The sequence below is a fragment of the Molossus molossus genome, unplaced genomic scaffold, assembly GCF_014108415.1.
Source record: "Molossus molossus isolate mMolMol1 unplaced genomic scaffold, mMolMol1.p scaffold_m16_p_3, whole genome shotgun sequence".
NCBI classification, from domain to species: domain Eukaryota; kingdom Metazoa; phylum Chordata; class Mammalia; order Chiroptera; family Molossidae; genus Molossus; species Molossus molossus.
Window position 1 is genome coordinate 2,312,718 of NW_023425366.1, and position 26,776 is coordinate 2,339,493.

At 46.8% G+C, this 26,776-nt stretch overlaps 1 protein-coding gene across 1 annotated transcript; it reads left to right on the forward strand.

Annotated features, from left to right (window-relative positions):
- The first annotated feature begins 3,060 nt into the window (after positions 1–3,060).
- ESM1 (endothelial cell specific molecule 1) lies at positions 3,061–10,109 on the forward strand. Its single transcript, XM_036278803.1, has 3 exons — positions 3,061–3,364; positions 6,521–6,670; positions 10,009–10,109. The coding sequence occupies exons 1-3, from the start codon at positions 3,061–3,063 to the stop codon at positions 10,107–10,109; spliced, it is 555 nt and encodes a 184-aa protein (XP_036134696.1).
- Positions 10,110–26,776: the final 16,667 nt, after the last annotated feature.

Sequence of the window (26,776 nt, forward strand, 5' to 3'; positions counted from 1 at the left end):
ACCATTTCCCTGATTCCAAAATTAGACAAAGACATTACAAAATGAAACAAACTTATAGGCCAATATCCCTGATGAACACAGATGCAAAAATCCTAAACAAAATATTAGCAAATTGGCCCTGGCCGGTTTGGCTCAGCGGTTAGAGCGTCGGCCTGCGGTCTGGAGAGACCCGGGTTCGGTTCCCGCTAAGGGCACGTACTTCGGTTGCAGTTTGTCCCCGGCCCTGGTTGGTTGTGCGGGTGGCAGCCACTCGATGTGTTCCTTTCACGTCGATATTTCTCTCTCTCTCTCTGTTCCTCTCTCTCCCTCCCTCTCTACCTGAACAAAAAAATGGAAAAATGTCCTCCGGTGAGGATAAAAAAAAAAAAAGAAAAAAAAAAAAAAAATATTAGCAAATTGGATATAGCAATAAGTTAAAAAGATCATATACCATGATCAAGTGGGATGTATTCTGGGCATGCAAGGTTGGTATAATATTTTCAAATCAATAAATGTGCAACACCACATAAACAAAATGAAGGATAAAAACCACATGATCATATCAACAGATGCAGAAAAAGCATTTGATAAAATTTAGCACTGATTTATGATAAAAACTCCCAGCAAAGCGCGAATAGAGGGAACATACCGCAACATAATAAAGGCCATGTATGACAAACCCACAGCCAACATCATACTCAATGGGCAAAAACTACAAGGATTTCTCTTAAGGTCAGGAACAAGGCAGGGATGTCTACTTTCACCATTCTTATTTAACATAGTACTGGAAGTCCTAGTCACAGCAATCAGACAAGAAGAAGAAATAAAAGGGATCCAAATTGGAAAGGAAGAAGTAAAACTGTCATTATTTGCAGATGACATGATACTGTATATAAAGAACCCTAAAGATTTTACACACACACACACACACACACACACACACACACAAAACTACTGGAACTGATAAGTGAATTAAGAAAATAGCAGGATATAACATAAACATTCAGAAATCTATTGCATTTTATGCACCTATAGTGAACTACCAGAAAGAGAAACTAAGAAAACAATCCCACTCACAATTACATCAAAAAATAAAACAAGCTAGAAATAAATTTAACCAAGGAGGTAAAGGACCTGTATTCAAAATCCCTATCAAAATACCAATGGCATTTTTCACAGAAGCAGAACAAATAATCCTAAAATTTATATGGCACACACACAAAACAAAAACAAACAAACAAACAAACAAAAAACAACCAAATAGCCACAGCAATCTTGAGAAAGAAGAGCAAAATTGGAAGTATTACACTATCTGATATCAAACTATACTACAAAGCCATAGTAATCAAAACAGCATGGTATTGGCATGAAAACAGACACATAGATCAATGAGACTGGATAGAGAGCCCAGAAATAAACCCACGCCTATGTGGCCAATTAATATATGACAATGGAGGCAAGAATATACAATGGGATAAACAGAGTCTATTCAATAAATGGTGTTGAGAAAATTGGGCAGATAGATTAAAAAAAAAAACTAGACCACCTTCTTACATCATTTACAGAATTAAAGTAAAAATAGATGAAATCTTTAAACATAAGACCTGAAACCACAAAATTGCACTTTCAGAGGCTGACCTGACCATGAAGTGGCGTCTGTAAGCCTCTGCCTCACCTTCCAGAGGGTGAGAATCTTGGAGATCAGCTGGCCGAGCATCACGGTTCTCAGAAGAGGCCAAGACCAGAGAGCCCTGCGGCTGCCCACGGCAGGTCTCTGACTGGCCACGTTCCCATCCTCACTGGGTTGCACATTTACTAAACAACGGTGGGTTTCTGTTTATTTCGACAGGTGGGGGGTTCTTGGAGTCCAACATGTGGCTGGCGTGGGGCCCTCCTCACTCCCCTTTAAGCTTAGCTTTTCTGCCCCACAGACCTTGCTTAACAACGTTTGAAGAGGGCTGTTCTCTCTCCCCAGGGCGACCCTGGCCCTGCGGCCCCCATGAAGACCCTGCTTCCCGGCCGTCATGTTTTCCTTCGCTGTGACTCGCCCGAGGTCTGGTTCCCTACTGGCTCACTTGTTGCCTTGGGCTGGTTGCCTGCGGTAGTTTCTAGTGATACTCTGATGCTGCCAGGAGGTGAGGGGAAGGGCCCCGAACGGGCTTGGTCACTGGACAGGCAGACTTGGTGATGGAGGGGCCTTCTTTCTCCCTGGGGGAGTTGTGGGTCAGCAGAAGCTGCTGACAACTTTTTCCAGAGTGGAGTAACCCAGAGACAGCGCCCGCAGCCTGTCACCTCTCTTGTGGTTCCTGTTTTGGTCCCTAAAGGACATTCTCAGCCGCGTCTCGCTGGGAATACAGCGACATCCATGACACTCTTCGATCTGTGTGCTCAGAATTGTTTTAGAAAGAACGTCTCGGAAGAGGGCTGGGAGGAAGGAAGAGAGGGTCTTAAAAAATATCCCTTTCAAAATATTTGCTCTCTTCTAAGTATTGAAAAGGCACACTATAACCCTCTCTTTCCCCAAGTGATCTCATAGCTATTTATTGAGGGGGGGTGGGGGGAGGACAGGGGAGGGGGATACCAAATGTTTATTTACTTTTCTAAAGGAGCGTCTTTGCTGCGATGATTCCTGGCACTATCATTTTCCTCTGGCTACAGGGGCGCGGAGACAGAGCGACACCCCAGAGACATGCCTGGGGTCAGAACAATCCCCCCGTCCTGAAGGGGGCTTGCAACATTCTTTATCCCCCTGCAAACGTCCTTGAGCTCTGGAGACGGAAGCGAGAGCGTTTTCACTCCTCATGCAAAACAACCATCTAAACATAATAGATGACATCAGCTTGGGCTTTTCAATTCCTGGATGGCAGCGGCTGCGGATCCCGCCGTCCTCCTGGGTTGCATAAACTGAAACAAGACGGCCTGGCAGGGGCCGAGCTGCTGCCCCGAGGAAACCGGTGACGGAGGCCCGCGGGCCACCGCGGTATAAAACGCACACACGTGGAGGCTGTGCCGCCACTTGGGACGGCTGGCTGCTGCCACCAGCAGAGACCACCCGGAGGAGCCGCGCCCCAGCCGGGAAGCATGCGGACCAGCCTGCTGCTGCTGGCCGCCCTCCTGGCCCCTGCGCACGCGGGGCCGGCCTGGAGCGCCAAGTACGCGGTGGACTGCCCCCAGCGCTGTGACAGCCGGCGGTGCGCGGGCGGCCTGAGCTGCCGGCGGAGGGTGATGGACGACTGTGGGTGCTGCTGGGTGTGCGCCGCCGAGCGCGGAGCCACCTGCTACCGCACCGTCGCGGGCGTGGACGGCATGAAGTGCGGCCCGGGGCTGCGGTGTCAGTTTTACAGGGAGGAGGATGAGTTTGGTGACGAGTTTGGTATCTGCAAAGGTAAAGAGTGACGCTCGCCTCTCCCCGCCCAGGGCACACGGAGGGTCTGCGCTAGCGTGGGCGGCGAGGCCCCGTCCCCCCTGTGAGAGAGGGCTGTGCAGGTGGGGTAGGGACCCGGCAGGTGTTGTCAGAGGGACAGAGGGTCACTCTGCAAACAGCAGCCCAGCCCGGTGGGCGAGGAAGCACAGCGTTTCACTCGTTCTATTTGGGAGATTTTTTTGCAAAGTTACATTGGAAGATTGTGCTGCCTGTTCTGGAAAACTTTTGGAATTTGACAGGTAATCTGTGTGGGTGCCCGGGGCTCTCTTTTCTAAACACAGTGGCTTCGGAGGTTGGCACTAGGTCCCGTCGCAGGGCTGTCTAGCCCTGGCTTAGTGATTCTTTGATTTTGAAAGGATCCCCAGGATGGAGGGCATCTCTCAAGGTTAAATACTTTTTTTTAAAACATGATGCACTTTGAGAAACAGGTAGGCTTAAGTCATCTCATAAAACGACTCATGTTCTGGGAAGAGTGTACCCTGAAGTGTGAATCAACCCTCCTTCCACCTTATTAAGGTTTTTGGTCCCTAGGAAAATAGCAGAGGTGTAAAACAAGCACACATAACAGCAAAGAAAAAGAAAAATGGGATGTCTGTGAAGAATGAGGTCTTTCAGACTTAAAGAAAGCATGTATTAGGTTAAAATTACAGCTAAATAATGCTGTTAAGCATGTGTAGAATTGATTTCAAACTTACTGATTATAGTTTAAAACATTGAGAACCAGTTGAATGATCATTTTAAAGTACTCTATAGGGACACCTCATGCTGTCGTCATTGAGAGCTATTGCTAAGGTGTAACATCAGTTTATAATACGAGGAAGCTTTTAAAGTTATTAAAGGGACTGGGGGGTTTCTGAATGACTCTTATATTTAGGCACTTAATCCACTTGTATGCTTTTATGTCTGGGAATCATGCAGTGAGAACTAACTCATTAACTCTCCTACCTTGTAGACAAATACCTCACCAACCAGTCGCCTTTTAATGCGTAACACATACTACAGGTTAGGAAACACATGCTTGAACTTTTAGGAGAATTTTGGTTTTGTAGCTCAGTTTATTTTTGCTATAACTAGGAAAGGGCAGACTGTTGAGGAAACAGTTTCCCTGGTGAACATTCGCAAACGTGTCCTTCAGCCGTGTAGGGTCCGCACTCTCCGTCACTGACAGGGCGCGTCCGCCGGGGACACAGCACTTGGTCAGGATGCAAGTGGGAAGCGGTCAGCACAGCCACCCTCGGGGTCGGCCAGTCGGGCAGCGACTGCCTTTCCTCTTGGCACAGAGCGCCCTGTGCGAACCAGCAGGCGGGGGTAAGCACGTGGGCGGCGGCCCCCGGGTCCGAGCAGCCTGTATTCCCCGGCACCAGGTTGCTGGGAACAAGATCTGTTGGAGCCAGTGTGGGGACTGCTCTCCTTGGCTCCTTCAGACGGCCCCCATCGCGTGGGACGCCCCCTCTGCGGAGCCCGTGAGCCTGTGAGCGCCGCAGTCCCCGAGAGAGGCACTTCATTTTGCCTCCCAGGCTCCCGGCGCAGCCTTTTTAGGAGCACCCCTGTGGAAACTGGATGGTAGCTGCACATCAGGTGTCTTCTAAACATCCGCGTATTTGGCATCGTGCTGCCCAGACACGAATCAGTGAGCCAGGACATATTTACTGAACACCTGCTGCGTCTGCCCAGGGCATACAACAGAAGTATAAACGAGAATGTGGGTAACGTCTTAGTTTCCGGCGTCGCTGGAGACAGAGTCAAATCCCGACCCTGGGTGCTTCCCTTTGAGGGGCCTTTTCAGCATCTCCTTGAGGGACTGTCCTTCCCAGCAGAGGGCCCCCCAGTCTGACGGGCACTGGAAACAGCGTACCTACCTACATCTCTTTTGCAAATATGTTTCGTTTCTCTCTCTCTGTCGGTCTGTGGGGGGTAGATTGGCACAGACACAGATCCTCACAACTTGTTTCTCTGCCCACGTGTGACGGTCCATGTACAAGGATGTTCTCAGGCGAGAAAATGCATATTCTGCACCTAGTATGCTTGGCTCTGTTACATGCTGTTTGTCTCATCAAAACCACACACTTAATTCATGAATTGGTCCTCTTTTTCTCTGTTGTGCATGCTTCAGTCTGAGTGTGAAATCCCTGGCTCTCTGAGTGTTCAGGTTTGGTAGATGCTACATAAATTCTCAGCTGGATTGTTCATTTAGTGCAGCCCCCCCCCCCCCCCCCGGGCTTTTTTAGTGCCCCGGGGAGTTAGGTCAGCTGGTCTGCATTTCCACACAATCCGTCGACAGGGTTGGAGCAGACTGAGGGCTGATGTCCTGGTGGAGAGCCGGGTGTGGCCCTCTTGGCCCCTGGCTATTTGAAAGCGCTTTGCTATACACTGACAACAGTAAGCTGTCTGGGAACACAGTGGACTCGGAGAAGCACCCCATCTTTTACACGCTCAGGGGCTGATGCACGCATCTGTTCGACGGCCCACCTGCGCTGTCACAGAGGTGCCCATGAGAACCGCCCTGGCGTCCAGGCAGGATGAAGGCTGGCTCAAGGGTGTGGGTTACATGCAGCTGTGTTCCGCTGAACGTCAAGCAGGACTCAACAGTTCACTGGGGAAACACTGGTTAATTAAAATTATATAGGTTTCAAGTGTAATAATACAACACTTGAATGTTGTTCTATAATACAACATCTGTATAAGGTATTGTGTGTTCACCAACCACAGTCTAGTCTCCTTCCATCACCATTTATCCCCCCTTTACCCTCTTCTGCCTGGCACACCCCTTCGATCTGGTCGTCACCAGGCTGCTGTCTACGAGTTGCTGCTGCTGCTGTTGTTGCTTAATCCCTTCACCTGTTTCACCCAGTGCTGCAACCTGCACGCACAGCTGTCAGTGTGTTCTCTGTGTCTATGAGTCTGTTTCCATTTTGTTTGTTTATTTATTTTGTTCATTAAATTCCACATTTGTGACTTCAAGTTTCAACTTTCAAACTCTGTGGTTTTCTTTGGCGAACGGGGCTTTGTCTTATGGTCAAGATTCAGGAGGCTTGTTCGGCCCCGAGGCTGTGCTCACAGGGAGTGAGGGTGCGGCTGGTGCACAGAGCTTCTTCTCTGACCTGCCTTTGCCTTCAGACTGCCCCTACGGCACCTTCGGGACGGACTGCAAAGGGACCTGCAGCTGCCAGCTGGGCATCTGCGACAGGGTGACCGGCGAGTGCGTGACGTTCCCCTTGTTCCAGCACCCAGGAGCCAAGTCCGCCGGCGGAGCTGACCTGCGGGCAGGTAAGCCTTGAGTCCGGGCAAACTGCCGGTAGCCTCGTTTTCCCGTCGGATAATTGCAAAGGCTGACACGTGGGCTAAGGTGCTGATCTGGGTGACTTAGTTTCCTTTACTTTACCCGGGGGAAGTGGGTGCTGTTGAGTCAGGTTGCTGCTGCTGTTTTTACAAAAGATCTTATTAATAATTTTGAAGATTATATAATTTCTCATAAAATGTACCCAGTTTTTATGGAGGATAAATAAGGTCAATTACCCCCCCCCCAAAAAAACCCAAAACCTATACTGAAGAAAAAATAAAGCATGCAAAATTCTTTAAATTCTTCAGTGATCTGCTCCATATACGTGCTAGACAAAGACACTTCTCCCAACTTCACGTAGAAAAAGTGCTCCGAGGAATTTATTGGACGAGGTTTAAGAGCCAAGACAGAAAATATAAAACATTTTTTAACCAAATGGAAGCATTTAAATGGAATAATTCCAGGCATGTGTTTTTTATGGCCTTTGGAGAGGATGAGAGATTGTATCTATGACTGAAATTGGGGATTATCGCTGATCCTTTGGGTGAAATGGTAGCCATGCTTGCACAAGCTCGTTAGCCCGGGAGCATTTCTTACACAGGCTGTGTGAATGTGAGAACACAGAGCCTGGAAGATGGGGAACACACTCCTTCAGTTCCCTTGTTCAATAAGTGGCCAGCACAGAAAAGCTTCATTAAATTAAACATTGTTCATTTAAAACAACATGTAGCCACAGCAACTTCTTATATATAAATACTTGACAATCCAAATCCATTTTATTTAGGCTTTTTCCTGGTCCTTTGCAGTTCAAATTAATTAAGAATGGAAATATTTGGCAAATGTGTTCATCTCCAGCCCCACCTCCTCTTACACGCTGTGGGCACAGTTCTGTGCATCAAGATAAAGGGGAAATGCTCACCTAGTGGGTGAGCAACTGTGTGAATATTTGATCTGGAAAGCGAGGTCATTATTAACATTTTAAATACTCATGAATTGTCCCTCTAGTCCTTGAAAAGCAAAAGGAAGGAAGGTTGCATTTTTTTTTTTTATCCTCACCCGAGGACATTTTTCCATTTTTTGTTCAGATAGAGCGGGAGGGAGAGAGAGGAACAGAGAGAGAGAAACATCGATGTGAAGGGACACAACGAGTGGCTGCCACCTGCACGACCAACCAGGGCCGGGGACAAACTGCAACCGAGGTACGTGCCCTTAGCGGGAACTGAACCCTGGTCTCTGTGGACTGCAGGCTGACGCTCTAACCACTGAACAAACCGGCCAGGGCGGAAAGTTGCATTTTAAGACCTAAATTATTTTTTATTGAGGAGACCTTCACCTAACATAAAATTAACCATTTTAAAGTGACTAGTTAGGTGGCATCTAGTATAGTCTCAAGGCTGAACAGCCTCCACCTCTAAATAGTTCCAGAAGGTTTTCCTCAGCCCCAAGTAAAACCGCAGCTCCAGTAAGCAGTTGCCCCGACTCCTCACATCCCTCCTCACCCCACAGCCACCAAGCTGCGCCCCGAGACCAGATTCTGAAAGATTTGAGGCATTGACTGCGGGTTTCACACCCAGGGTACAGCTAAGGCTGAAACTGCTCACAAATTTCTTTTCTCCTATTTGTGGGCTTAAAACCAAGGCTGGAAAGAACTGGAGAAACAACTTTCTTCTCCTTCTCCACTCATTTAAGGTGGAACCTAAGCTTTTCCACCAAGAGAGAACTGAAGCCCTGGTGAACCTCTGCTGGTGTTCGGGGTGAGCGTGGGAGGCCCCTCCTTCTTTGGAGGGGCCCCGATGAGTCTCACCCCCATCCCCTCACCCGCCTCCCCCCAGGACCCTGTGCGGGCTCCTGCCCAGTCGCTTGCAGACTGCGGGTATCGATCGTGACCGCTGCAGGGACAGATGCCTTGGAAACAGATACTCTGCTGGAGGAAGTGACATCATAGGGCACACAAAAAAGATTTCTCTCCCCAAATTAGGTACCAAGATTCTTATTAGACGTTTATGAAAAAAGCCTGTTCTGACCCGAGGTGTGTCCTCGCGGTAGTAAGGGAGCGAGGAGAGGAGCTGCGGCGTGATCTCGAGCCCCTTAGGGGGCTCAGCCCCGCCCCGAGCGCGGACACCCCGGAGGCGGGCGGGGCGCGGACACCCGGGAGGCGGGCGGGGCGGACACCTCGGAGGCGGGTGGCGGAGGCGGGTGGCGCGCGGACAACCTGGAGGTGACACCCCGGAGGCGGGCGGGGCGCGGACACCCCGGAGGCGGGCGGGGCGCGGACACCCCGGAGGCGGGTGGGGCGGACACCCCGGAGGCGGGCGGCGCGCGGACACCCCGGAGGCGGGTGGGGCGCGGACACCCTGGAGGCGGGCGGGGCGGACACCCCGGAGGCGGGCGCAGCCGTTCAGCTGTGCGTCTCCACGCGGGACTCTGCGGGGTTCCCGCGCTGCGGTTCACAGGAAGGGTTTGGGGCCACGGTCCTGCCGGGCTCTCATCACCTCTGCACAGGCCTGTTTGGGCCCGGCCTTTATACATGGCTCCAGGTTCATCAGCACAGGGGCCCCCGGAGGTCGCTCCACACCTGATTGTCTTCTCTGACTTTGTACCTGTTAGTGTTGGCAGGCCAGCTTCCTGGCAGCCCCTCTCCGGTTGTTTCTCTCTCTCTAAGTCTCTCTCGCGAGCTTTCCAAGACAGGGAACTCACAAGCAACCGTTTTGGGGGAGGGGGAGGGAGAGGGGTGGTAAGGTGTGCATGCTCCAGGTGTTCACACACAGGGTCCCAGGTCGCCCTGGTCCTGCAGCATCCAGTCCACCGGCCGCTGCTGGAGCAGACCCCTGGCTCCTCCCGGGAAATGCGCACTGTAGGAAATTCTAATTATTACAAACTCTTTTTCTTACGGAGTGCAAGAACTCTCTCTATGAAAGTTTGCCCTATGGTCTGCCTTCTGAACCACACCAAGAACCTAAATGCCAGAGAGAGGGAACATCTCGCTTAGAGACCTGTGCTGACAGCATTTGCTCATCCTGTGTGTTCATTAAATGCCTATATGTTCCAGGCACTGGTGTAGCAGCCAACAGAACACAGTTTCTGCTTCCCGGGGCTGATATTCTAGGGGCGGAGTGAGATTATGCAGAAAAAAGGGGGGGGGGGGACATGCATGTACAAGATCATGTCTGGGGATGGCAGGCGTGTGAAGAGAAACGATTCAAGGGGGTGCTATCTGAACCCACTCAAGATCTCATTGTAAATCCATGTACACGGAAACAGGACGGACGGGACCTGGCTTTGGAGTTACAAGCAGCTGTACCTGATTCGCATTCCTCTGTTTCAGAGCACGGCGTGGGGTCTGGAGACGGCAATGCTGTGACCGGAGACCTCGGGAAAGAGAACGCGGCCCGGTCTCCCGTGAGGAAATGGTTAAATCCACGCTGACCTCGGTGGGCTTGCCAAGAGAAGACCATTTTAATGATCATCCAACACACAGCCAACATTTTAGGAATTGTTTAGATGATAGTACATGGACATGTAATTTTTAGAGACCAAGTATGATTCATGGTGGGTCAGGAAAAAAAAAAGCAGGCTACTAACAATCCATAAAATGCACATGACTGAACACTTAGATATTTGTTAAATATTTGAATGCATGTAGATGTGTTAAATAAGTCTTTATAGCAATGCAGAAGAACTCAAAATGCAATGTATGTAGGCAGGTCAGCCAAAGAGAAGGGCAAAGCTGAAGGCCACAGAGACTCCCCGGTTCCTTGACTCGCCTGTGCACTAACTCGGATCCCCGGGGGAGGAAGAGGTCAGAGGTCGGAGCCAGAGAAGGTGGGGGCGGGGCAGGCAGTATGACAGTTAGGTATCCCTTGTCCTGGTGTCAATAGAACTTAACTGTGCTGCTTTTTACTTTGGGAAAAATAAAAACAAACAATCCCTGAAGGCAGTGGTATGTGGGGAGCTTGTGGGAGTTGGACTAGCAGCCTCGGACCGAAGCGAGATTCAAAGCAGCACTTCCCGGGGGTCGTATCTGAAGGGTGGTTGTGGGCAGACCTGGGTTCCCAGAACGCCCCTCAGACTGACGGAGTTGGGAAGTATTTTGCCCATTTTCGGGAGGTGTGAAGGTAAATATTTATATATTTTTGTAAACACTCGTTAGTACAAGGCACCCTCCGTGCCTATATGTATCACTCTCTGGGGAAAACGAACATCACCTGGTTTGTTTCAAACGGCTAGAACGCAGGTGTGACTCTATCAGATTCTCAAAGATCCAAGGTGTGGAAACTTTGTTATTAATAATTATGGTAATAAATAGTATAGCAATAAAGCATAAGAGAAACCTATAAAATGCAGTCACTGGATTTATGAAATGTCAAAAATTGAGCAACAGAGAGAATTTATTTAACAGTAAGTGCAGTGACTTCAATGAGTTTCTAATGTAAAGGAGAAGATTGCGTTGGGGGAGGTTTGGGAAAGAGCCGAGCAGCAGGCATGTCAGCCTTCTGTTCCCCCTTTAACCGGGGTCGATGAGCCGGGTTCGAACCCTGGGGAGGACCTCAGCGTCAACAGCTCTGCTGTACGAGACTGTACTAGGAAATATTTGCAGAAGTATTTTATTTGGAATAAAGACTTATTTAAGAACTATTTCAATATTTACCTATATTTTATTCTCAAAGTTTGCCAACAGAGTTGTAGACGTGTGTGTCGAAGGGGTTTGAATGTAAACTGAATAAGCTGTTAGAATTTGTTTTGAAAGGACAAGTTTATGATTGTTCAATAATAATAATAAAAACAAAAGACAGCTGTCCCAAGTCCATTTATGATTTCGTTCAGTTGTTGAAAGTTATTTAAACGGTCTGTTCCATGAATAAGAACTCCTTTATTCATATTAAGGGGCAAGTTTGTCAACTGAATTTCCTGCTACAGAGAAGCATCTTGTGTCAAAATGTGAGACTAGAATATTTATTTCTTCGCCTTACACTTTTGGTCGACTTGTGCCTTATATCTTCCTAACAATTGTGTCCCAGTGTATCAACCCATACTACAGAGGCGAAAAAAGAAAACAAAAACAGATGTACACTTCTGTTGGCGTTTGAAAGTGGTTTTGCTTTGAAAGCAGACGGACCTTTCAGTGCCGGACACAGCAGACACGCGGCGTTGGGGCTTGAGACCAGCCTACCCTGGAAGAGCACGCGTTCACCCAGCCTGCTGGGGAAATGAGGACCACGTTCTAAGTGAATTGATACAGCACAGAAGAAATGTGTATCTGTATTAGGGAAAATATCCAGTGGGCCTGACTTACTCTTTTTCTTTTTTAAAGAAATGATGTAAAATGAAATGTTACTACTAATAGGAATAGAAAGCAATAAAATCTTTGCTTTCACCCATGTGCAATGAAGCTCTCAGGGAGTGAGGTTACTTAAAAATCTGCTGCCTTGGCCAGAAGCCTGGGCCACCGTGCAAATGCCCCTGGGGTGGTGTGGACAGTGGAACACGAGCTAGACGAGGAGGTACTTACTCTGTTCCCAGCGCTGCAGCAGCACCTGTGACTGGGAGCCATGGAGTCAAACCAAGTGGGCTCATCTTCTCCCAGTGGCCAGTGCGTTTCCAGCTGCCAGCTTCAGGCCAAGGGGGCTTCTGTGCCCTTTGCCCCAAGTGCTCGCACCTGTCTGTCCCGAAGGGTTCTGCAGTCTTCCTGCTCTTCACAGCAGTGGTCTCTAAAATGTTTGCATTCTGCACACTTTTTGATTGCAACATTTTTGAGCATGCAGTTTTAAACTATATACATAGCATAGCTTTAATACGCTATGTTCTTTGTACAACACTCGAACTAGAAACTTTTAAAGGGATAAGAAATAAGTATAAATAGTAGTTCTGAGATTCTCTTTCTGAACCCTAATGGACCATTCTGGGAAACAGCAGAAAAGCAAATGAAAATGTCAAGGTCAGTGGTCTCCAGGGAGGCCCAACCTCATCTGATACTGAAGAGAAGCAAGCTGGCATGTATTCCATATAATAAATACTTCTGGAATGGATAGAGGGGTAGATAGGTGGGTAGAGGAGGGATGAGAAGAGGGATGGATGAAATGGGATGGAAGGGTGGGTGGATGGATGGATGGATGGATGGGATGGAAGGGTGGATAGATGGATGAATGGATGGATGGGTGGGTGGATGGATGGGAAGAGGGATGAATAGATGAATGGATGGAAGAGGGATGGATGGGATGGATGGATGGATGGATGGATGGGAAGAGGGATGGATGGATGGATGGATGGATGGATGGATGGATGGAAGAGGGATGAATGGGATGGGATGGAAGGGTGGATAGATGGATGGATGGATGGATGGATGGATGGATGGATGGATGGAAAGAGGGATGGATGGATGGATGGATGGATGGATGGATGGAAGAGGGATGAATGGGATGGGATGGAAGGGTGGATAGATGGATGGATGGATGGATGGATGGATGGATGGATGGATGGGAAGAGGGATGGATGGATGGATGGATGGATGGATGGATGGAAGAGGGATGAATGGGATGGGATGGAAGGGTGGATAGACAGATGGACGGATGGATGGATGGAAGAATGGATGGAAGAGGGATAACTAGATGGATGGATGAAACAAATGACAGGCCTTCTGTCTCTAGCAGAAGAGTAGCCACTAAGAGAGCTTTCATCCGCCAGCTCCCCGTCTCCCTGATGGCCGTTTGTCCTGCCTATTGGGATAGGAGGTGACTGAAAAACCGGCGAGCATAGGTAGAGTTAGTAGTGCTGTCCAGAGCAGCAGAGAAAGGGATGCTTCTCCCTCAGGCCCTGGGGACATCACCAGTGGTATCAGAGTGATTACGGTAATTTCCGTGATAGGCAGATTGGGTTGTCGTGTGTGTGTGTGTGTGTGTGTGTGTGTGAGAGAGAGAGAGAGAGAGAGCAGTTTGGGAGGACTGTTGCTTCCATCTTGCATTTTATTCCTTCCCTATACCCTGAGTTCCCTAGGGGTGAAGGACCCTCAGTGCGCCTACATAAAGATGTAGTCCATCAGCACATGGATATTTAGGAGAGAACTCATTATTGCTGATCACCCAGCCACTCATGCAGGTCCTTCAGCAGAGGCCTGGCTGTAAGGGAGGGCATGTTATAGAACAGTGGTCTCAGAGCTTGGTGAACATCTGAGTCACCTGGGCGCCTTGCTGGAACACACCTTGTGATTCGGTGATTCTCCATCGCAACAGGTTCCCAGGTGAGGCAGGTGCTGCTGGTCCAGGGGCCACACTGGGAGAAGCACAGATCTAGGGAACCCCAGATTTGCCTAGAAGGGAGGTAAACTGAGGGGTGATGAAACCAAGCATTGCTGACCTTATGAAAGAACGCACTGCAACATTTCTCAACCTGCGGTTCATTCCATGTTGTTGTTGTTGGAAGAAACTATCTACGCAGCTAATGCAGCTAAATGTCAGGGAAACTTGAAGCTAAACTGTGAGGCCTTTGGGGACAAGGAGAAGAAGACCATCAGAGGAGGATGGAGGGGGAGACCCAGAGCCTCTGAGAGTACTTGAGGAGCCTGTGGTCTCATAGAAAGAGAGACTTTCAAGAAGAGTGACCAGGGGCGCCATGTGTATGGGGAGAAATACACACATACAAAAATGGTTGCAACGTTTCACAGTACTTAGAAATTGTAAGTAATCCAAAAAAACGGTTGATAAGGTATTGGTTAAAGAAATGACAAGGTAGCCAAGAGCTGACTATGATTTGGGCCCTGAAATGGATGAGGTGTGTGTAGAGTGACTGGTGTAGACCGTGCTCCCCCTGCTCAGAGGGTGGCGCTGTGCCGGAAGCCGTCGGGGGTTGTGGCTGCCACGGAGCGCACCTGGACTTTCTCACCCACACCAAGTAAGGTACAGACGCCTCCATCTTCACGACTCCCTTCCACCCAGTTTGAGAGCAGCTGCCTTTTAAAGTGACACCTCTGCTGAGTTTCCCCTCGAACATTCACTTTAGTGTCCCCAGAAACAGCAACCCTCTTTTTGCATTGCTAGGCTCAGTCTGCACGATGTTTAAGTGAGGAGACACAGTGCAGCTGACTCTTGGTATGTTTTGCCGCAAGTGGTTGAAATGCAGGTGTGCAGGTGATCTCAGGGAGCCTGCCTGCAGCCTTCAGGGTGCAAGGGGTGCAAACAGTCACGTTGTCCAGACAACGGAGGTGCAGCGCTGTCGGGGAGACGCTCAGTGCGGGCGCCCTGGGTGTTCCCACTGCATTGTCCGCTTTAGAAGCTACGGCGCCACCTGGGCGATCGTATTTTGTGTGTGTGTGGGGAAACATATCTATATCTATATCTATATATCTATATCTATATCTATATCTATATCTATGTCTATGTCTATGTCTATGTCTATGTCTATGTCTATATCATCTATATCTATATCTATATCTATATATCTATATCTATATCTATATCTATGTCTATGTCTATGTCTATGTCTATGTCTATGTCTATGTCTATGTCTATGTCTATATCATCTATATCTATATCTATATCTATCTAGATAGATATATATACAAATTATATATATAATTATATATAATATATATAAAGAGATGTTAATGCTTATCTTATTCTTTATATGTTTAGCTATTTTATAAAAATTTTTCAGTTAGTTTAATAATTGGGGAAAAGAATAAAGTTCCCTCCACTTTTGAAATTGTAAATTGCAGCAAATTTAGACAAATGAGTGGTTTGCTGCATAAACAGTGACTTAGAAACATAACCCTATATTCCAGTAGTTTCCGAGACGTTCTTCGCCCTCTTGGCACTTTGTTAGGCATGGAAACAGATTTCAAACCAAGTAAAGGTCAAGAATTGTGGTTTCTCATGAGTACTGGAGAGGCCACAAGGGACGGTTGTGCACAGCACACTGCTCCTCTGGACACGTTTTTGGTCCCACAGAAGCAAAGCCCGTGACTCCCTAGGAAGGACGGAGAAATGCACCCTAAGTGCATATTGTAAATTACGATATGTCTTCTGCGCCTATGCCCAGAAATGCTGGCTGCTTGAGAGGGTGGCCAGGCCACCAGGGTTTTAGAAGTATTTCCTGGCACCTGTGAAGTTGGTAAATATTTCCTGTTTTTGTTGTGTCTGGAGAAAACAGGAATTAACATCTTGGAAGTGATTATTCAAAAACCATCGGGAATGACCTCTGCATAGGCAGTTCCCAGTATCAGCTTCATTTTCTTAAAAATCTATCATAACATGTTTCTCTTAAGGGAAAAATGCAATTGTCATAATCACGTGACAATTATTGAGTGGTGGATGGTCACCCTGATGGCCAGGAGGACCGGCACCTGTGCAGGTCATGGGCCGTGCACCACGCATAGAGCATTAACATCAATCCGATTGCGGTATAAACCTTCAAAAGTAAGCAAAGCTGAGAAAGTGAGCAATACACATCCTTCTGATGGCTCTATGCTCACTATACATTGAAAAAGTTGGAAAAAAAAAGTTGATGACCTTAAGTACTGTGGAGGGACCCTAGAGTCTGTGAGTCCGAGGGAGCCAGGATAACCTCCCTGCGACATTCACTAGCTGCTGACTCCAGCTGTCGCGTAGCCACGCTGCCCCTCGGCGTCCTCCGGGTAAAGTGGGGGCAATGGCTAGGAGCAGGGTCGTCAGGAGCGCACATGTTCAGTGTGCGCTATTTTATGTTATCACTGTGTCACACATATATAGGTACATGTGGATACAGATAGGTATAGGTATAGGTATAGGTATAGGTATAGGTATAGGTGTAGGTGTAGGTATAGGTATAGGTATAGATATAGATATAGATATAGATATAGATATAGATATAGATATAGATATAGATATAAAGATATAGATATATAGATAGATATAGATAGATATAGATATAAATATAGATATAGATAGATATAAGTATAGATATAGATATAGATATAGATATAGATAGATAGATAGATAGATAGATAGATACAGATACAGATATACATATAGATATACTGAGCTTTCCAATAATGGCAGATAATTGAAGTGTCATGATACAAGCCAACCTCATTTTTTTTTTTGTATTTCAGGTGTCCAGTAATGGCAGGAAGACTGAAATACTTAAACTGTTTTACGTTACACTAAGAAGACTAAGTGAAGGCTCCAAAGAACATCGATGGGCTCCGTAACAAAGCTGAAGCTGTCCGTGAGAGGTAAATAGCGATGCGTCAAATTCAACGAACATCATTTGAACCGCTCTCACAATTCTACAAAAGAAACGACTATTTTTAAAGAACAAATAAGCGTTCTATTTAAATCTGCAAACAATAATTAGCATGTTCCCAAAAAGGAAAAAAGAAGCACAATGCTCCCGGAGAATGCAAGGGAACCCTGAGAGCACACTTCCCCGCGCTATTTTTAGCGTCTATTCCTGCCTTTTATTTTGGGCCGCGGCGCTTCCTCTGCAGTTTCCCCTTAACCGTTCATACCTTTCTTTCTTATATAAGCATTTTAAGCTGCCTTTTTTTTCCACCTTCAAAGGAAACTAGGAAACTCAAGGGATGTTGGCCAGTTCAGAAACCCCTGCTGGTCTTGGCAGCGTTCTTGGTCTGAAAACAACCTAGAAAAGCCAGGGTCACAGTGGCCGTCTAATCGTTTAATGAATCAGAGCTGCGGAGGGAACTGAGCCCGGAGACCAGTAGACGCTGAACACCTTCTTCGTGAACCTGCTTCATGCCGTGCAGAAGCTGGGGCATGAGAAGGCAGACTCTGTTTCCATACATGTATACAGGAGCAAAGTCCAGTGGGAAGAAGCAGGCAGGCGGTCCAGTAAGTCTGGCCGGGGCCAGGCCACCTCGTGTCCACGAGCCGTGGGCAGCGTGCGGGAGGAGCGCCCCCCTCAGAGCCAGAGATGCAAGTTGCGCCCCCATCTTTGCAAAGCCCAGAAACCGGGGAGCCGGACAAACACAGCTGAGACCCACAGGCCCACAACCGCAGGGTGCGCGTGGGTTTGTGGTTCTTCGGTCACAAACAAAACGAGACAGTGAACAAGCGTCAGTGAGAATGTCATGTGCTGGTAGAACACGAGGTGCCTCCCCAAATGGAAGAACAGAAACCCCGCGAGTCCACAGGCTGGGAGGTCCCGGTGCCGGGCACACGGGCGTCCACCTGGAGTCCCGCCGCCGGGGAAGAGGCAGCCCTCGGTCACATTCCTGCCTCTTCGAAACCCTTTTCTGGGGTGCTCCTCTCACACCCTGGGGCCCACTTTAGTGACCAGCTCAGCTGTGACCAATGTTCTTCCCTTGCGGGCGGGTTACCTGTTTGGATGTAGCCACAGCGCCGGGAGCCCAGTCTGGCCAGCGCTGCCTGGCACCGGCCACGCTGTGTAAGATGACAAGGCCCATACCCCGCAGGGCTCGGGTTGGCAGGAAGGGGAGCCCTGGGTAACCAAGGAACTCGCCAGGTGTTGGTGAGTTAGGAAGCTGGGGCCGCCCTAGGTCACCGGTGCTGTTGGTGCTTTTGAGCGAAGCATGGGGTGTGCATTCAGGGTCTGCGGCAGCTGAGGCTTCTCAGTGAATGGAGCAGGGACCTCGATGGGATCAGCGGGGGGTCAAGAGCTGTGGTGATGGGACACCGTCACTACTTGACCCGGTTAGCTGTCTCGTGGGCTGACCATCGATTTTTTTTTTTCTTTTCTTAAATGACTTTACTTGGTGTCAAAGGCAAAAACATTATTCACAACTGCTTTAAGAAAAAATTCTCACCCTGGCCAGTTGGGCTCAGCGGTTAGAGTGTTGGCCTGCGGTCCAGAGAGACCTGGGTTCGGTTCCCGCGAAGGGCACGTACCTCGGTTGCGGTTCGTCCCCGGCCCTGGTTGGGTCGTGCGGGTGGCAGCCACTCGATGTGTCCCTTTCACGTCGATGTTTCTCTCTCTCTCTCTCCCTCTGTCTCCATCCCACTCTGTCTGAACAAAAAATGGGAAAATGTCCTCGGGTGAGGATAAAAAAAAACGACAACAACAAAATAAAACTCTTTGTTCTTCATCTTGAAATATAGTTTTAGAAAACCTTTTCCATTGCAATTCGACCCAAATGGCTGCAACTGAGCTGGAACAGGACAATCCTGTGCAGAGAGAACGATGACGAAAACGTGATAAAACATTAGCATTTGGGGACTCCGGGTGAAGGGCACGTGGAAACGATTTTCTATTCTTGAAACTTTCTCAAAAGTCTGAAATTAAGTCACAGTCGACGTGGAAGCAGTGATTATGGGTATTTGATGAGCCTTCCCCTGCGGCTTCCTTCCTGTCTCGTCCTCGTTGTCTTCACAAGTAGGTCAGTATGCCGCCTATCAAAGCCCTGGGAAAGCTGCCACTCTTAGGCAACGTGCCCAGGATGGCGACGCCCCTTGCTGCCAAGGCCCTGCAAAGCCCCCCCTCCCCCCCTGAGTCTGCAGGGAGCGCAACCCCAGCTGCAACAGGACAGGCCAAGGCTGCCATCGAGCGACCGGGACACCTGGTTTTCACAGGAGGAAGCACAGTGGGGCCTGCAAGGCCCAAGTCTAGACTGGTCCTGACGCCTACAGCAAGCAAAAGGCCTTGACGGGAGGGAGCATCCCTGCCCAAATGAGATGGTTTGTCAGGGAGCTGGTGGGAGGAGTTTTCCAGGGTAGATACAAGGTTCCCCTTAATCCGATATCATGGTCACTCGCTGCCAAGTATCACATCTGGTAAACATTGTCTTCTGCTTTATTTCCCAAGGAATAAATAAATAATAGATCCAGCAAGTCCATGTCTGGGTATGCATCCAAAGAAAACGAAAGCAACTAGCTTGAAGAGCTATCTGCACCCTCAGGTTTAGTGCAGCATTATTTACAAAGGCTGAGATGTGGAAACAGCCTTGGTGTCCATCGATGGACGAAGAATAAAGAAGGTATCGTGATGCATGTACACAATGGACCGTGACTCAGCCATAACGAAGGGACTCTTGCCATTGTGACAACATGAATGGACCTAGATGGTACTGTGCTGAGTGCAATGAGTCAGACAGAGAAAGAAAGATGCTGAATGATTTCTCTTACAGGTGGACTCTACACAACACAACGAAACGAAATAAGCAATCACACAGAGCAGAGGTGGGGGCAGGGAGTGGGCAAAACAGCTGAAGGTGGTCAAAAGGTACACACTTCCAGTTATAAAAATGAATGAGTCATGGTGATGTCATGTACAGCATGATGACTGTTAACCATACCGTACTGCATATTTAGAAGTTGCTAAGCCCAGGTCAGTTTGGCTCAGAGATTAGAGCGTCGGCCCGTGGACCGAAGAGTCTCAGGTTCTATTCCAGTCAAGGGTACGTACCTCGGTTGCCTTCATCGGGGTCATGCAGGAGGCAACCAAGACACAGCAATGTTTCTCTCTCTCTTCCCCCCTCCCACTCTATCTGAAGATAAATGGAAAAATATCCTTGGGTGAGGATTTAAAACAAAACAAAAACAAACAGAAAAGTTGCTAAGATTGTGGGTCTTTTTTTTTTTAATCCTCACCCGAGGACATTTTTCCATTTTTTGTTCAGGTAGAGTGGGGAGAGAGAGGAAGAGAGAGAGAGAGAGAAACATCGATGTGAAAGGGACACATCGAGTGGCTGCCACCCGCACAACCGACCAGGGCCAGGGACAAACTGCAACCGAGGTACATGCCCTTAGCAGGAACCGAACCCGGGTCTCTCAGGACCGCAGGCCGACGCTCTAACTGCTGAGCCAAACTGGCCAGGACAGACTGTGGGTCTTAAATGTTCTTATTACAAGAAAAAAATTTTGTAACTATGTTCAGCAACAAATGTTCTCTGGACTTACTGTGGTGACTGCTTTGCCATGTACACAGATATTGATTCATTAGATTGTACACCTGAAACTAATATATATCAATTATGCCTCAATAAAAAAATAATGAACTGTGTTTATCTACTTGTTCCTATTCCAATGAGGTGAACATCCCGTTCTCACAGAAATACTCGAATTGCTAGGAGACTGTCAGTACCGTTGCCTACGTCCACTGTCACAGGCTGGTGGCACGCACAGAGACTGGCCTGGTACGCCAGGGATATGATTCTGCAGATCGGGATAGATTCTGACTGCTTGATGGGCGAAAACCCCAGTGGGAAAGCCCGGCCAGGTGTTATCAGCCTTCTAGGGTCTGTTTTCTTTCCCTGAGCGCGGCCCTCATTCAGTTTGTGTTTTGAAGTGGGCGGGAGGGGGGAGCGGGTTTCCTGGGGAAGACCGCGTGTGAGCCCTTCGGGGGGGATCTTCTCAGACGCCTCGGGTCCTGCCAGACGGGAGCCGGAATGCGTGTGGCTTTGGGACTTCTTCTTTGGGGACGTTTTATGTGTGTCTTTTGGAAGGACACTCCTTGGGTACGATGAAGTGAATCCCAGGCTTTCTGTTGTGGGAAAAGTTTTCCCCTAATGGCTGGAAAACATGGGCTTGTTATTCTGAAAAAGGAGATCACATCCTCATTCCACACAAACAATGTGACCCAGGCCTGGAGCCCGGCCAAGGTTTTCTATGAATAGAACTGAGCAGAGGCGCAGCTCTGGGTTGCAGGGCAGTCCCCGAGGCCGGGTCCCCAAAGGAAACTGTTCACCTGCTCCTCGAAGGTGGCGCTTAGGAGAGTCCCTCTGTCCTGCACGTCCCCGGACCAGGGCGACCCTGTCGGCATTACACGCTGTCCACACACCTGCGGTGGTGCTGGCTCCTGCCACCCAAGGGACATGTGCTTCAGAGCTGTCTTTCCAGAAGACAGACAGACACACAGACAGTAATGAGACGCCCTTAGAGCAGCAGCGGCTGCTGAACAGGGACGTGCCTCTTGTCTGGCTCATGCTGGACTCTGCAAACGCCACACTATTGCCTGAGCTTGTTTGATTACAAGGAGCAGAAACCCAATCAAAGGGACTTAGGCAAACAACGACACGGGTGTGAGGCTCTGTCAACGATGCAAGTGTGACCGGCCCTGCGGGAGCTGGGGAGCTATCTGGAATAGAGACCAGTCTTCTTCCCTCTGTGGTCGGTGATCTTGTGACTCTGCTCCTGACCTTGTTTGACTCCTGATGCCTGGAGCACCTCCTTTCTGGCTTCTCCCGCTTAACCGCACTATCCACAGTAACAATAGGGTACCAGGAGCAGCTTCCTGAGGCTTTATTCTGCACGAGCCCCGTTCTGAGAGCTTTACATGCAGTAGTTTGTTTCGTCCTCACAACAACCCCAGGAGGCTGCGCACCCATTTCCAGGTGCGCACGCTGAGGACCACCCAGCTCGTGCGGCAGAGACAGGCCTCACACTCAGGCAGCTGGCTTTGTTTGGGCTCCTCCGACGCTTTGGCTCACACAGATATTGTCATATTTTGGCAGTGATTCCTTCCCCAACCCTGTCTAAACTTTTTACTTATAGAGTTCCATTAGCTGGCCACAAGACAGTCTCTCAGTATATCTGTATCGAGTTTTCTTTTCAATTTTTATTCATTTATTTTTGGTACAGATGTTTCTTCTCCCCCCGCCCCAGACACCCTCCTCCTCATCCCACCAAGAACTGTTTGTCTGTGTCCATTGGTTATGCATACGTGCGTATAAGTTATTTGGTTTGTCTCATCCACCCCCTACCCTCCTCCTCTGAGGTTTGTCAGTCTGAACCGTACTCCTTTCTATGTCCCTGGGTCTATTTTGTTCATCAGCTTATTTTGTTGATTATATTCCACAAATAAGTGAGATCATGTGGTACTTGTCTTTCTCTGTTTGGCTTATTTCACTTAGCATAATGCTCTCCAGGTCCCTCCATGTCATCTCAACGGATAAGAGATCTTTCTTTCTTACAGCTGCATAGTACTCCATTGTGTATATGTACTACAGCTTTTTTATCCACTCACTTGGGCTGTTTCCAGATCTTAGCTATTGTGAATAGTGCTGGTATGAACATGGGGGTACATATATTCTTTCTGATTGGTGTTTCAGGCTTCTTAGGATATATTCCTAGAAGTGGGATCACTGGGTCAAATCGCAGATCAATTTTTAAGTTTTTGAGGAAACACCATATTGTTTTCCATAGTGGCTGCACCAGTCTGCATTCCCACCAGCAGTGTACTAGAGTCCCCTTTTCTCCACACCCTCACCAGCACTTGTTGTTTGATGACTTGTTGATGGCGGCCATTCTGACAGGTGTGAGATGATACCTCATAGTTGTTTTGATTTGCATCTCTCTGATGGTTAGTAACGCTGAGCATTTTTTGTGCAGAAGCTTTTTAGTTTGATGTAGACCCACGTGTTCATTTTTTCCTTTGTTTCTCTTGCCTTAGGTGTTGTATCAGTGAAAATTCTGCTGTGTGTGATGTCCGAAATTTTGTTACCTCCATTTTCTTCTAGGATTTTTATGGATTCACGGGTCACATTTAAGTCTTTTATCCATTTTAAGTTTATTCTTTTGTATGGTGTAAGTTAATGGTCTAGTTTCAGTTTTTGGCATGTAGCTGTCCAATTTTCCCAACACCATTTATTGAAGAGGCTGTCTTTACTCCATTGTATGCTCTTGCCACCTTTGTCAAATATTAATTGAGCATAATGTCTTGGGTCAATTTCTGGGTTCTATATTCTGTTCCACTGGTCTATATGCCTGTTCTTGTGCCAGTACCAGGCTGTTTTGATTGCAATGGCTTTGTAGTATAACCTGATATCTGGTATTGTGATCCCTCCTACTTTGTTCTTCTTTTCAAGGTTGCTGTGGCTATTTGGGGTCTTTTGGCGTTCCATATGAACTTTTGAAGTATTTGTTCTAGTTCTGTGAGATATGTCATCGGTATTTTGATGAGGATTGCATTGAATCAACAGATTGCTTTGTGTAGTATGAACTTTTTTTTTTTTTTTTTTTTTAATCTTTAACCATTCAGATTTATTTTTAAAAGGAGAGGAAAGTTCTCTTGATTTATAAGAGCAAAGGCAACAGTCAGCCATTTCTTTGGCTAAGTCATGCAATCCTTGAGTCTAATTTAAGTTACTTTGGTAGGATTTAAAGGAATAAGACAGCCCTGGCCGGTTTGGCTCAGCAGTTAGAGCGTCGGCCTGCGGTCCAGAGAGACCCGGGTTCGGTTCCCGCTAAGGGCACGTACCTCGGTTGCAGTTTGTCCCCGGCCTTGGTCGGTCATGTGGGTGGCAGCCACTCGATGTGTTCCTTTCACATCGATGTTTCTCTCTCTCTCTCTCTCTCTGTTTCTCTCTCTCCCTCCCACTCCACCTGAACAAAAAATGGAAAAATGTCCTCGGGTGAGGATAAAAAACAAAAAACAAAAAACAAATAAAGGAATAAGACATATGTGAATAAAATGGTATTAGATCTGTATAATTCTGAATCATAAAATAGAGATTAAGATGGTAATATTGGTTTCTCAAGTGCTGGTATTCAAACTTTAAAAATCAATCAAGAGAAAAGATTAGTGGTGTTTCTTTGGTACTAAAAATGTAAAGCTAAAACCAAATTGTTCTATTTTCACAGATTTAAGATACAAAGGATGATATTTAAAGACATTAAAAATGGCTATTAAATTCTCTTTAGTTTGTAAAGAATCTCCTATGAAGTGCACTTAGAAGAAATCCCTGAGTACATTAACTACTCTATTAGTATTTTCCTTCATAAACAAAGATGGACAATTTAAAGCTTTGCAAAACATAAAACATAATACTTAGCAATAGCAGTATCTGTGTATAAGGTTCCCTGCACAGTGCTTGTAAATTAGGTCAACAAATGCTTAATAGTAGAAACAACAGATTCACAAAATTAAAATGATATTTGAACACACTAACCGTTCCTAGGTAATTCCAAAAACCATTCTTTTATACTCTTTCTATTTTGTGTTAACCATTCAATATTCTTTTCCACTGTTTCCAGCACTTGCTGCCTAGGTTTTTCTCCTGCTCCAGCTTCTGGATATTTTTTTAAAAAACTCTCCATTGCCAGAGCTGGAGTTCAGTGTTGAACGGCTCTGCTATAGTGACAACCTGACCAAGGTATCTGTCACTGAATGTGAATCTTGGGCTCCGGCAGAGGGAGAGCAAATGGACTGGAACTGTGTGGGGACACTCAGGATTTGGAGGATGCTCAGAGCTTTTGCTGAGTTGCAGCCACGCAGGACGGTGGCCATCTTATTCCTTCCCAGGGCTCTGGGGAGGGGCAGCAGCCCCTCCCTTGAAGATCAGTATGGACATTTTAATGATGTTAATTCTTCCAATCCATGAACAAGGTATGTGCTTCCACTTTTTAATGTCTTCCTCTATTTCTTTTTTCAATGTCCTTTAGTTTTCTGCAAATAGGTCCTTCACTACTTTGGTTAAATTTATTCCTAGGTATCTTAATTTTTTTTGCTGTAATAGTAAATGGGATTTTTTTTCAGTTTCTCTTTCTGTGAGTTCATTATTGGTCTATAAGAATGCTGTTGCTTTCTTGATTTTAATTTTGTATCCTGCTACCTTGCCAAATTTGTTTATTAAATCTAGTAGATTTTTGATGGAGTGTTTAGGGTTTTCTGTGTACAATATCATATCATCTGCGAATAATGAGAGTTTCACTTCCTCTTTTCCAATTTGGATCCCTTTTATTTTTTCTTCATGTCTGATTGCTATGGCTAAGACTTCCAGTACTATGTTAAATAAGAGTGGTGAAAGTGGACATTTCTGTCTTGTTCCTGTTCGTAAAGGAAATGCTTGTGGTTTTTGCCCATTGAGTACGATGTTGGCTGTAGATCTTTCATATCTGGACTTTATTATGTCTAGATATGATCCCTCTATTCCCAGATTGCTGAGTGTTTTTATCAGAAATGGGTGCTGAATTTTGTTGAACACTTTTTCAGCATCTATTGATATGATCACATGGTTTTTATCTTTCATTTTGTTTATGTGGTGTATCACATTTATTGATTTGTGAATACTGTACCAGCCTTGCATCCCTGGGATGAATCCCTCTTGGTCATGGTGAATAATTTTTTTAATGTATTGCTGGATCTGATTTGCTAATATTTTGTTAAGGATTTGGCATCTATGTTCATCAGGAATATTGGCCTGTAGTTTTCTTTCTTTGTAGTGTCTTTATCTGGTTTTGGAATTAGAATTATGCTGGCTTCATAAAACAAGTTTGGAAGTCTTCCTTTTTCTTGAATTTTTTGGAATAGCTTGAGGAGAATGGGTGTCAGTTCTTTGAATGTTTGGTAAAACTCCCCCGTGAAGTCGTCCACGCCTGGGCTTTTGTTTGCTGGGAGAGCCTTGATTACATCTTCGATTTCCTTAGTTGTTATTGGTCTGTTCAAATTTTCTTTTCCCGGTTCACTTTTGGGAGACTATATGTAATTGTTCATAGTATTGGTTAATGCTCCTTTGTATTTCTGTGGTGTCAGTTGTTATTTCTCCCCTTTCATTTCTTATTTTGTTTATTTGGGTCCCCTCTCTTTGCTTCTTGGTGAGTCTAGCTAAGGGTCCATCAATCTTGTTTATCTTTTTGAAAAACCAGCTCTTTGTTTCAATGATCTTTTGAATTGTGTTTTTGGTCTCTATGTCGTTTATTTCTGCTCTAATCTTTACTATTTCTTTCCTTCTACTTGCTCTGGAGTTTTCTTTTTGTTTGCTCTCTAGTTCTTTAAGTTGTGAGGGTAGATAGTCAATTAGAAATTTTTCTTGTTTCTTGAGGTAGGCCTGTAGTGCTATGAACTTCCCCCTCAGGACTGCTTTCGCTGCGTCCCAAAAATTTTGTGTTGTGTGTTCATTTTCATTGGTTTCCAGGAAGTTTTTAATTTCTTCCTTGATCTCCTTGGTAACCCATTCATTGTTTTTAAAACATACTATTTAGCCTCCATGTGTTCAAATGTCTTTGCATGTTTTTGTTGGAATTGATTTCTAGTTTCATGGCATTGTGCTCTGAGAAGATGCTTGATTTGATTTCAATCTTCTTGAACTTGTAGAGATTTAGTTTTTGTCCTAAAATGTGGTCTAACTTTGAGAATGTCCCATGTGCACTTGAAAAGAATGTGAATTCTGCAGTTTTGGGGTGTAATTCTCTGTAGCTATCTATTAAATC

Bases quoted from the DNA above. Each gene is read 5' to 3' on its own strand.
- ESM1 (XM_036278803.1), top strand. From the start codon at position 3,061: ATGCGGACCAGCCTGCTGCTGCTGGCCGCCCTCCTGGCCCCTGCGCAC. The intron at 3,365-6,520 runs GTAAAGAGTGAC...CTTTGCCTTCAG, and splicing joins CGAGTTTGGTATCTGCAAAG to ACTGCCCCTACGGCACCTTC. The intron at 6,671-10,008 runs GTAAGCCTTGAG...CCTCTGTTTCAG, and splicing joins CGGAGCTGACCTGCGGGCAG to AGCACGGCGTGGGGTCTGGA.